At 46.3% G+C, this 12892-nt stretch overlaps 1 protein-coding gene across 3 annotated transcripts in view; it reads right to left on the bottom strand.

Moving 5' to 3' along the window:
* Positions 1 to 2984: 2984 nt before the first annotated feature.
* Positions 2985 to 12892, bottom strand: part of IPCEF1 (interaction protein for cytohesin exchange factors 1) — a 79947-nt gene continuing 70039 nt past the window's right edge. For all 3 annotated transcript variants that reach the window (XM_084827868.1, XM_084827867.1, XM_084827870.1), the window contains 2 exons: positions 4615 to 4805; positions 2985 to 4325 (listed from right to left, as the gene is read on the bottom strand). In XM_084827868.1, coding sequence (XP_084683994.1) covers positions 4122 to 4325; positions 4615 to 4805 — 395 coding nt within the window. In that variant the 3' untranslated portion in view covers positions 2985 to 4121. The remainder of the gene's footprint in view (positions 4326 to 4614; positions 4806 to 12892) is intronic.

Consider the following 12892-nt stretch of genomic DNA (forward strand, 5'->3'; position numbering starts at 1 on the left):
TTTTTTTCCCTTTAAATCAGCCGTGATAGGCTACGTAAACATTTACGTAGCCTATCACGGTATTTTTTTAAAATCTAGCCGTGATAGGCTACGTAAATCTTTACATAGCCTATCACTTGTTTTTGTTTTTGTTTTTACTGGAAATGGCGGCGGTGGCAGCTGGTCGGAAGACTGGCCGCCGCAGCCGCCGCCGCCGAACCGCTGCCGAACCACCGCCAGAGCTGGCGCCGTCAGGAGGATTTGCCCAAGGTAAGTCCTGTCCCGGGGGGGGGGGGAGCAGACCGTTTTGCCACCAATTTCGGGGGGCCGAATGCGCTGGCATTCGGCCTCCCCGAGATTCGTGGCAAAATTCTCTGACATCCCTACTCCAGTGGCACACAGCTAAGTATCTCAATGATGGACATTGAGACAGACAGACAGATATTAGAAATATCAATCCCACTTTTCTTTCACTAGGAGAACACAAATCAGGTAGCAGCAAAGAGATACAAATAATCAAGGCAATTTAGGCTGACCATATTTCCTTGAGACAAAAACGGAATATTGGGATGACTAAAACGGGACGGGGTTTTTATTACAGCGGAGAGTTCCACTATAATAAAAAAAATAGCTAACAGCCTGTTGAACCGAAATATGAGTCTGAAAAGTCCAAATCAAACTGAATGTAGGGCAGAAAGAATCTCTATGGGCGGAATGATGGTAGAAATAACAGTAAGACTCACCCTCCTGGCTCCCACACGCTGAATGGGGCTTAGCAACCGCCTCTTGAATTCCCCGCCACTGCAGACAAGCAAGGGGGCGGCATCTGATCGTCGCTAGCTCAAGAAGCCTGGCCCTGACTGGATAAAGTAAATGGAGCTTCCTCTTTCAGCACACTAGTAGTTTTACTGCACGCATTGATTGGCATAGAGCCTTATGATAAACGCATTCAGGTTTTTTTACAAAAAATTAAAAATGGGACAAAATTGACATTTATATTAAAACGACGGGACGGTTGGGAAATATGAAAGAAATGGTACTGTCCCGTTTAAAACGGTACGTATGGTCAGCCTAGACAATATCGAAGAGCATGATAAAATGCTATAACAATAGAATCAGCAAACAGTAATTCGGCTTCCCCCAAAGTTCTCTTTAAAGAGTTTGCCAGGTGCTTGAAAGCACATAGGCTTGGGGCCATACAGGCCTCACTAGGGAGGGCACTCTGGAGCGTCAGCAGCACAACCGAAGAGGCCATATTCTTGGTGTCCTCTCTCCAAACCTCAGTTACCAAGGGGCTGGAAGTAGGACCTTAGGTGTTGAATGTACAGTATGAGAGGACACATGCGGGAGAAGGAAGACCTTAAAGTATCCAGGTCCCAAGCTGTTATCGATGCAGGGCTCAGCCAAAACAAGAGATTTTTTGTGTGAAAAAAAGCTTTCACTGTCTGAAAAGCGCCCCTCCCCATATGTGAATGGGGTTAAAAGGTTCTGCCCATTCAGAGTGAAGTCAGGAAGCATTGCCCTCACTCTGAATTGACTTTGTGATATCATCATATAGCCAAATCTGAATTGCTATACGGCAGCATGACCTTATTACAGCCAGTACATGTAAGCAACCTTTTCTGGCCCACAGGCACATTTATCAGTTTTTCCTAGGCCCAGGGGCACATTTGCCTTTTCCTTTCTTTTCTCAGGAGTCTCTCTTTTCTCATCCCCACCTCCCCTGTGGATTCTCCCCCCCCCCATCTCTGTGGATTCTCTTTTCTGCCCCCTTTACTCTTCCTCCTCCCTGCTTGGAATTTCCTTCTAACACCACCTCTCCGTTCTTCCTTCTTCTTTCTCCCCACTGATATGCTCACCACCTCCTCCTCCCCCCACATCCACAATTTTCTTCCCTGCCTCTGCCAGTGTGCTCACCACCTCCTCCTTCTCCTGCCCACTATTTCATTTTCTCTGCTGCTGTGCCTGCCCGCTTGTGCCGCCTCCTCCCTGCCCCACTGCTTCTGCTCCTCCTGTGCACGTCCTCCTTGCCTGCTCACTCAAGCACTTCCTGCCATTGCTGCTTTACTTACTTCCCTACCCATGCTACCTTTGTCATTGCCATGCTGCTGCCAACTTCCTGCTCCCTGGTTGTGGAAGCAGTGGGAAGCAGTGGCAGCAGCAACAAGAGAGAGAGGAGTTGGGGTAACGAAGGGGCTGGGGGGAGTGAGTCTTGGCGGATGCTGTCAAGGGGCTTGGCAGGCGCTGCTGTGCCTGCAAGTGCCACTTTGCCGATCGCTGCAGTACATGATGCCTGGTTGGCTGGGTCATGTAGTCAGGAAAAAGCAGTGCCGGTTGTTTTTAAATAATACTCTGAGCAAATGCTCAGAGGGGCAGTGAATAGGCTAAAGAAGGCAAATGTTTGTGTGTTTCAAGAAACACTTTGGGCCCCCACCCCCTTTCATGCAGGAAATGTTTGCATGTAAACATTTAATGCATCAGTGTATAAAAGCCAGCTGCCAACGTTCAGCCACCTTCTAGCATGACTATCAAAACAGAACCCTGGTAAGGGCTATGTAGATTGCAGAAGGCTGCCCAGAGTGACCACTAGGGATGAAACCTATTCTTCAGCAATACAGAAAGTATGGCTGGTGAGCAATGACATAGGATTGCTAGGATAAGTCATTAAAATACATTAATTTATTTAAATTAATAAATGCAAATTAAAGATGCATTTATACCATACAGCCGGGATGAAAAAGCACAACCCATGGGTCACCAGCACCCCCACAAGCCCTGTATGGCAGCCCCCCGGTATCTGTTGCCGCTGAAAAAAAAGAGGAAAAATGTTCCAGCAATGGGGTCAAGGCTTCCTATCATAGAAGCCTCATTCCTAGAGCATCCTAGGAAACACTGCTTGAAGGTTCCTGCTTGCTTCCTAGGACACTCTAGGAATGAGGCTTCTATGAAAGGAACTAGAAAGCCTGTTCCTAGATCAAAATTTTCTTTCTTTTTTCTTTGTGATGGTGGTGGATGGAAAGGAAGGGTTAAAACTGTGGGTGAGTAGGTGTGTGAGAGTTAGTGGAGACATGATAGATGTATGTAAGTGTGGGTGGTTTGTGCATACGGTGGGGCTGGGAATTTTCCAAGGGAATGCACAAGTTTCCCAACCCTGTCTTAAACTGAAGGCTTTTAAATATTTAAATGGATACAAGACAAACACAGTGTGTGTGTGTGTGTGTGTGTGAGAGAGAGAGAGGGGGGGGGGAGGGAGAGAGAGAGGTGCATGTGCATACATGTGCAGCCCCCACCACCCCAGCAGACACCCGATGTGGCCCTCTGGGCCAGAATGATTGTGCACCCCTGCGCTAAAGAAAACTAACTAACAATATACATCTTTTATAATGAGAGAATGTTCCTTTCTAATAGGGAGAAAAAGCAGAAACTTACAGAGTTTGCACAATGGTGAAGAATTTATTTGATCACAAATAACAGTCCAAACGCAACTTTTTCCACATGATGCAAGGAAACATCTTTGTTTGGCAATTCATAAATATGGAGTTATTACAACTGCAAAAGGTGTCCATTGAACAGATTATGAAAAGGCTTTATGGAGTACAAGCATTGTCCTTCTTTTACTTATTTCCTCTGTGCTTAAAACAGTTCATCAGCAGCAATGTGAAATTTAATTGGAAGCATATACAAGCTGTGGCAAAAAAAAAATGGTGCATTTTATTTTACTTTTACCCTGGTAGCATTCCGACATCGTAAACGTTTTGCTTCTCTCAACAAAGTTTAAAATAGCCGAGCACTTCTTATTCACAGTATGTACATGCTCCTTAAAATTCAAATTGTCCAGGTGCTGTGCTTGTTTAAAACATTCTTGTTATGAAGGCCAACCATTTTTTAAAAAAATGGAATTCCAATTTCCATCTACCAGTTTTCCTCAGAACTTCATCTTGACTAGCATCATGACGTAACCACTTGTGTGGCAGCTTTCTGTCTTAATGAAATACTGAGGGAGGAAACAACACTCTGTAGAATGAGTCGAAGTTGTCCATTGTAGGAAGTGAGAAGCTCCTGAAAAAACATACCTGTAGCAGCTTAAACTATTTGTAAGTGAAGAGGAACAGTGAGGGTAAGCACCACATAGTCCACTGTTTTCAGATAGCACTTTCGATGAAAGATGGTTGCATCGTTGCCTCTGAATCCATGATATTTCCTTCAGACGTGTTCACAACATCCTCTTGCTCATAGATATCCTGAACTAGCATGGTGTTTGCAGTCTTCCACTCTCTGTACTTCCTTGCTGTTAGCTCATGATCCTCCAGCAACTGGTTGATCATGGCCAAGTCATGTTCTTTGCACTAGCAGAAAAAACACACAACAATAAGTTTACCAGACTGGAAATGTGGATTGACCACTGGAGGTCTCTCTTATCTATAGTGTTGCCCTTTCCTGTGCTCTTTTCTTTTAAAAAAAAATGTTTGGAAAACACTTCTCAATTATTAGAAAGTACCCTGTATTAAATACAATTACGATTTCAGGAGGGGAGATCATTTTTCATTGACTACTGAACATCCCATTAATCACAATGACTTAAATGGAGGCATTTCCCCCATCATGGCTGAACATAACTCCTCCAGAAAGTCTTACCTTTAATGTGCTATTTAGTGCTCGGATTTTGTGGAGTTTTTCATTGACTGAGGGGTTTTTGCTCCTTTTGATAAAGGACTTCCTCAGCTCCTTTTTAGTGGAAGGCCGCCGGTCCCCGATCGGAGATAAACTGGCTTGTTCTAAGGACTTGTAGAGTTTTTCCATTTCATCTTCTGAGCATTTTGCACGTTCTATATGGAAGACAGAGAGAATGTCAGTAACAAGAAGTTCTGGTTCTGCTGGGGTTTATGAATAAAGCATGTTGATGGAGCGAGTACGTGCTGCTCCTGACAATCTGATGAAGATTATGATGGGAGAACCAGTATGGTGTAGTGGTTAGAGTGTTGGACTGGGACTTGGAAGATCTGGGTTCTAGTCTCCTTTCAGCCATGAAGCTCACTGGGTGACTTTGGGCCAGTCACAGACTCTCAGCCCAACCTACCTCACAGGGTTGTTGTTGTGAGGATACAACGGTGAGGAGGAGGATAATGTAAGCCGCCTTGAGTTCCTTGCGAGAGGGAGAAAGGCGGGGTATAAATGCAATAAATAAATAAATAAATAAGCTGCCATGGGTTCCTTGTAAGACAGACAAAGGTGGCATATAAATGTAACAATAGTAATAAAATAAAAATAATGAGAAACTGATGTGACAAATTGGTGCACAGACCCATACATTTTTACATTCCTTTTACATTTTTACATTCCTTTTACATTTTTACATTCCTTTTTCATTTTTACATACAAGCCATATGGAAGTTGCTGAGAAATGGATCCTCATAGAAGGAGGTTCTAAACACACAGAAAGCAATTCACCACACAAAATGGTGTGCACAAAATGGTGCTTTCATTTTGAAGGTCTCCATGCCAGCACCTGAGGGTTACTGCCTTCCCAAATCTGGTGCTCTCCAGATGTATTGGACTACATCTCTGATCATCCCCAGCCAGCCATACTGGCTAGGTATGATGGCAATTGTTGTCCAGCACATATGGAGGGCACCAGCCTGAGGACAGCTGCTCTGTGCAAAAGGGAGGCTTAATATAGAAATGGCTGCAGCTGCCCCTTTTCACAATGAAGTTGCCACTAAAGTTTCTCCATGGAGTTGTGTATGTATCTGAGTAGATGATCAGCCAGAAGAACCAACTGCTTGTTTGGGTACCAGCCCTGCTTAGCTGTTTAGGGAGTTCTGTTTTTCACCTTTTCCCAGTTCCAATCCTTTCCGTTTATGGTCTTAGTCCCCCCCCCCCTCCCGCATCTTTTAAGCACCCTTTCTTTTAATAGCAAAGTTTTAGCTCCAGGGTGCACTACAAATATTTGTATTTGAATACTTCCTAACGTGTGCATTTATTCATTTTACAACATTCTGCAAATATAAACACCCCGTCAATTGTACTTGGACGCCAGCTTAATATAGATAGCTTACTACTTTAACACAATGCTGAAGAAATGCCTTGTTCTGTAGCAAGGAGACTACAGGAAAGAGCATTACAGGAACCAATACACTGCTGTAACATTTCCTGTGCACATCACAGCCTCATGAAACTTGTATCACTTATAGCAAAAATCCTTCCTACTTGCTGTAGAAAAAGCAATTGCACCTGGTTAGTTAACAGAGATGGTCTCAGGACAGGTGGTCTTGTTAGGTGTACAGTTTCCAATGTGAAGCGTGACTGTGACAAATGGATTTATTTATTATTTATGAAAACACACATATCATACGGGCACAGTCACTGGAGCAGGGATTGGCTGTGGCCATTTCTGTTGAGAGAGGTTCATTGCTGGATAATGTGTGAAACAAGCCCTAGGAAATTCCTACACATGACATGTCAAGATGGACTGTTCTGATTATGTCAAAATAAGGTCTCAACTATGGGGTTGACTATCTGAACAAGGCCTACGTTTACTGCATGTTTCAGCTTTTTTGTTTTTGCACATCTGCCTGAAAACATCAGTTAAAAATTAAAGGAAGGAAGTGGCACCTTCGGGAACCTACACAGTGCCACTACGTGCTTACTTATCACAGTGCACCGAAGTAGTGCTGTGCCGAACCCTGGCCCACACTTTCACGAAATTCTTCCCCTGAAAAAGAGGCATTGTTTTTTCTGCCCCTCCCGCAAAGAGGGGGGAAATTTCGATGAAATTTCTAATGGGGAGTGGGGAGACAGGAGTTCCATAACGGTTTACCTTATTCAGTGGAAGAGGTAGTATAGGAGCCTTCTACCTGTCCGTCCCTTTTAACTTGCCCCCGCCCTTGCCCCGCTCACTCAATCCAGCATTGCCGGGCTCTTCACAACAGGCCTTCAGCTCAGCAGCAGTTCCTGGGATGGCTAACATCATCTGTTCACGAGGCCATTCCAGGAAGGGCTGCAGGGCCGAAAGCCTGTGTTGTGAAGAGCCTCCACCGCTGCAAGTAGGAATGAGCCCATTCAAAAACTCTTACCGCTTTAGAAACGTCCCGTTCCTGCTCGCAGGAGAAGGACCTTTGCCAGCACAGGGGCACCAGCTCCAACCGGCACTCCCAGTGGTTGCAAAGTAGCACTGTGCTGAATTTTTCGACCCATCTATTTTCAACCATCCGTCGCGGGGAAGGGGTGAAAAGAAATCACACCCGAAAATTGTGGGAAGGGGTGAGAATTTTGGAGCGATTTCTCAGGGTGCAGGGCTTCCCTCACTGTAAGGAGGTGGCAGAGGGGTTTGTGCATGTTCTTTCTTTTGCCATCCCCCCCCCCCATTCTGTCCTTGCAGCCTCTTGGGCTGCATGAGCTTTCTGAAAAAACCCCTGGATGACTTCGCCAGGACTTCCTCCCTTGCGGCTTTCCAGTGCGGCTGCCTGCCAAGAACCTGAAAGCTGAGAGAGGCATTTTTGGTTTTGCTTTGTTGTTATTGAAAGTCCGAAGAAAAAGAAGAGGAGGAGGAGGAGGAGGACAACAGGAACAACTCGTTCAGCTTTCAGGCCCTCAGGAGGCAGCCGCACTGGAAAGCCCAAAGCAAGGAAGCCCTGGCTAAGTCCTCCAGGGGGCTTCCCCAGAAGGCCAGAGAGGCTGCAAGGACTGGGGACTCCATTTTTTTTGCCGTAATAGTCTATGTAAATATTTGCGCAGGCTAAAATGGCTAAAAATAGGGAACGCAAATGGCGGCCGTCGTAGCCGCTGCCATTTGCGTACGCTGTTTGTTCGTTTTTTTGGCTTGCTGTGATAGGCTACGTAAATACTTACGTAGCCTATCACGGCAGCTTTGCAGGATGCAGATGGCGGCCACTACGGCAGCCGCCATTTGCGTCCGCAGCAGCCCGTCCGCAGCCAAAACTCCAGCTGCGGACGGCCCTGGCTGGCGGCTCCACGGAGCCACCGCAGAGCAGAGCTGGCCCAGGGAGGACTCCGGGGGGAGGAACGGAGCACCTCCCCCCCACCGCGAATCCAAGCTCCGCAAAGGTAAGTGACTTTTGTACATCCCTATTTGCAACAGTCCTGTGAAATAGGATAGGCTAAGAGAAGGACAGGGATGGAGACTGGCCCAAGGACACCCAGAAGGCTTGTCTTTTCAAAGTCTGGTACTTAATCCATTACACTGCACAACAACAGCAGCAGCAGCAGCAGCAAAAGATGACATATAAATAAGCTGACCAAAAGAACCATGGTCTCACAACTGAGGCAAAGGTACGGCATTCTGCGGCACCACGAAGAGTTGCCAGAGCCCACTTTAAAAGGACCACATACAAAAGAAGCAGAGGCCTCTTGCATCGCTAACAGAGCAGGGCTGGCTCCGTAATTAGGCACAGCGAGGCAGCTGCTGAAAGACTGGAAGGAGCCATCAAAACTGTGGTGCCGTGCAGCCTGCTTTGTGCCCCCAAAGCTAGCCTGCTGCCCTCCCATGCAGTGGAAGATGCTGTTTTGTCACCAGTGTTGAAGCAAGACTCAAGACCCAGTCTAGTTGGTCTTTGTACATGGAATGGAGGGAGGCACCATCTTGTCCTTTGCTTCAGGCAGCAGTGTCTTGGGCTGGCCCTGAATACAGATTCAGAAGTGGATATTTCAGCAGGGCCAGTTATTGTCACCACAGCATGAGAAGCTGTACCAGCCAAAATCCCCTCTTCTGCACAGCTACTAAAGGCACAGGAGGCCCTCCTCTTTTGCATTAGGTTGTTGAGTCTCTCTTAAAATAGAGGAGAAGGAATGACAACTTTTGAAGCCCACCCCCCAACACACAGCATTTCAATAAACTGAAGCAGTCGTTTTGGGTCCAGCAATATCTGAAAGTCTGGGAGCAAGAATGGCTACGCCCAGTCCCCACTTGCTACAGAGATATCCCTACCCTCACCCCACTGAGCTAAGAAAAGTATATAGAGAAGAATTAGATATGTTGCAAGATCAGAGAAATTGTCTTGCCTATGGCCATTTACTCCAGCAGAACCATAAATACCACAGGAAGGAGGATGTTATTGCTGTTACAGAGGGAACCAGTTATAATCATATAAATAAGGTCCCATTCTGTTGTAGCAGTGTTTCATTTTCTAAAGCTTCCTTTTTTTCTTTTTCTTTTTTGCCATCTGTTCTAAACAGGCACATTGCTCCAACAACTGCCAAAGGAAATAAAAATACGCACTTGGCTGTTGCTTGTGTCTCTCTAGCCCTTCAGTTAGAAGAGAAGCCTCTGGACCGAGGGCACGTACTCAAAGCCTTGTTTATATAGTCTCACACTCAACATGCTACATGTTCCGTTAATTTCCCCCCTTCTATTTACAAAAACAAAAATAAGGCAAAAATCAATCTTGTTGCATGTCAGGGAAGGCACTTTCTTCTCAGGTTGGTTTTCAATGAAAACAAAATTCACCCTCCCGATGCTGCTTACTCTTCCACGAAAGGAAAAAGGTATGGCGTGAAATCCCATAATTGTTCCCCATGAGTTAAAAACACACACACCATAACTTGCAAGGCCAGATTTAAGCTGAAAACTGACCATTCAAAACTGATCTATTTGTTATGCATAGTTGGCAACCTCTAGCCCATGGGTTCCCTCCCCTTCCCTCCCAAGCCTTGTCCCCTATCCTGGAGGCTACCAAGAGGGTTGGGAGGAAGAAGGGAGAAGAATCCCCTTGTTATCTCCGATCTTTTGATCTCCGATCAAAAATCACCAGGGAATTCCCAGTAAGCGGTGGGCAGGGGAACCTCATTGTTATCTCTGAGCACAAATCAGAGATAACAAGGTGAAAGCAGTGGCTGCACATTCACCCAGTGCTTGCAGGAACTCCTGCAAGTGCCAGACAAGTAAGCTTCACTCATCCTTTTCCTTCCCCTTGTGGGAAGCTGGGAGGATCATTGTGTGAATGCAGCTACTAGGAACCAAATCACATCAGTGTGGCCCCACGCTTTGACATCAGGGGGCATGGCCCTGCCCCTTTTATGTCATTTAGCCAATGGAAGGTCAGGTGGACCACCCAATTTATGTTGCCCAGCCCTGCTTTATACAGTTAGTATGAATTCCCCTGGCACAACCACTTCATTCTGTACTTCCTGAAGTAGCTTCAGCCAATCATTTCATGTCCTTCCCCTCTACTGTCACAACCCACATGTTGGGTTAATAATTATAATACAAGAGTAGATAAGACACCGTGGCCAAAGTTTCCATACAGATTCCTAATTATGGAATAACAAATAGATCAACTCAGCACCAGAGGCACTAAAAAAATCCATACAGATGCAGCCATATATAAGAGCACCACCTGTCCTGGCACAAAGATGTTGGAAAGCTCTGCAATTACGGCTGCAGTTTGCACATGTGCAGCATGTTAGAGGCCTGTTAATCTTCCATCCAGATGTCCAAAGGGATGCAGAAATAATATCTGACCTGGCACAACCGTATTGATAAATAGCACTTCCAAGCAGTAATTTATGCAAAGATGGAGTATTAAAAAAAATAGACACATGTGATGAACCTCTATTTCCTTCTAGTGTCCCCTAGGAAGTTCTCACCAGAAAATTCATCACTCAGCAAAACTTTGCCCTTTCCCCTCAGTCTGTATCCAGAAATTAAGCTCTTTTTCACAGTGTGGAGGTAGTTGAAATTAGCTAACTTTTTCGATATGTACATTCAGAATAATTAGGGAGGTGGATTTAGCCTTTGAGGGAGCAATCCTATGTGGAGAGGTGGCCGACTCCGGAGGCGACCGCCTATCCAATGCATGGTGGGAGAATCACGGAGGGGACTGTCTCCTCCACGCTCCAGCCAGCCTGCATTCGCGGCTAGACAGCCGATTTTGGCTGCCTATCTGCAGGACGTTGGAGTGAGGGGTGGGGAGGCTGGACGATGCATAGGAAGCGTCGTACCGGCACTTCCACACTCCTCTCCCCTCCCCCAGGAATGTCCCCTTGTGCCCTCCTCCATGCTGCTCTTATGAGCATGGGGACAATCTGTGCTGCCTACAAGGGGTCAGGGGCAGGGGTGGGGAGATGGTTCTCCGGGAACCAACCTCAGAGCGAGGGCTCCTAGGTCAGTTCCCAGAAACTGACCAATACTATAGCCATCTAGCCGCTGCCTAGCAGCCATAGGATTGCACCCTAAATAATTTTCTGATTGGCAGGCTAGACCTAGAAAGGAAGCTTATTTCATCACTGGACAAAACAACAGTCCATCCCTACGGGGGACATCAGAGAAATCCTCAATGGATTAAAATGACTTCGGATTTCTATGAATTTGACCCACGGATTCTGCAGCAGATCATCATCTTCTGAGTTGCATGGGCTGGAAGACCATTTGTTAATATTCCAGAGCTGTACACAAATTTAGTCATACAAATGTTACTGGAAAATATAGTAATATATATGAATATATAATATATATTCTGATGAAACAAGTAAACTGTACTAGCTAAGTTAGAGTGACTTTATTTATTTATTTTATTGGGAATTTTGTGTGTGTGATGGTTGCCTTCTCTCATTCTTCCTCCCTCCACCCCATTAACTTCTTTTTTATCTGGACTGCATTGTTTTAAAAGGGAATTTATCACTAATGCCCATATGCAAGACTGCATGGTTGCTAAGCTACCTTTGTATTCTTAGGATATTTCATAAGGTTTCTGTTTCTTCTGGGCTTTGAAAAAGTATGTTCAAAATGCTTTAATTTTAATTTTTCCCTAGAGTTCAGCTGAAGGGCTTAGAAACTCCCCAAGCAGCCGGACAGGCTGGGGTGTGTCAGGAGTGTGTTGACATGAATGGTGGCAACCTATCAGTAATTCATTTTGGGGGAACCCTTGTAAAGAAGGAGGTCCACCAGTTTGGAAAGCTCCCCCCCCCCCCGCATCCATAGCAACATGTTATTAGCTAATATCTCATAAAAAGGTAAAGGTAAAGGTGTCCCCAACCAGTCGTGTCCGACTCTAGGGTGCGGTGCTCATCCCCGTTTCTAAGCCGAAGAGCCAGCGCTGTCCGAAGACGCTTCCGTGGACATGTGGCCGGCATGACTGAACACTGAGGTGCACGGAACGCTGTTACCTTTCCTGCCGAGGCAGAACCTATGTATCTACTTGCAATTTCTTGCTTTCAAACTGCTAGGTTGGCAGGAGCTGGGACGGAAGACAGGAGCTCACTCCGTCACGCAGCACTCAGGTCTCGAACTGCTGACCTGCCGACCTTCCAGTCAGCAGTTCAGCGTCTTAACCACTAAGCCACTGCGGCCCCCTAAGGAAAGGTTCCTCCTGTGCAAGCACCGGGTCATTACTGACTCCTAGAGGGACGCCGCTTGCGCTAGCGTTTTTGTGGCAGACTATAGCGCAGTGGTTTGCCATTGCCTTCCCCAGTCGTGACTACCTTTCCCCCCAGCAAGCTGGGTACTCATTTTACTGACCTTAGAAGGATGGAAGGCTGAGTCAACCTGAGCCGGCTACCCAAGACTCAGCTTCCGCTGGGATCGAACTCAGGTCGTGGGGAGAGCTTTGGTTGCTACACAGCCGCCTACCACTCTGCGCCACACGAGGCTCTCATATATCTCATAGCTTATAACTATCTGAAATTCATGTATCTGTACATGTTTTTATGTCAGTGGCCAGATCTGCATCTTGTGTCATACCATTATGATCCTATCATGGTAACACTAAATCCCTCTTGTGCATTTATACCTTGCAGTACACACAATTACATAGGGATGGCATAGAATTCCGCCACGGACTCCAGTGAAACCGGATTCTTAGAATCCGCCCCCCCCCCCCGGAGTCCATGGCGGAACAGACTGCTCCCCCAGGCCATCCCGCGAAGCCCAATCAGGATGGACCCTACCTGGCGCCGGCTG

Source organism: Heloderma suspectum, chromosome 1 (genome assembly GCF_057233095.1).
Source record: "Heloderma suspectum isolate Gila_16-S chromosome 1, 16-S_ref, whole genome shotgun sequence".
Classification (NCBI taxonomy): Eukaryota; Metazoa; Chordata; class Lepidosauria; order Squamata; family Helodermatidae; genus Heloderma; species Heloderma suspectum.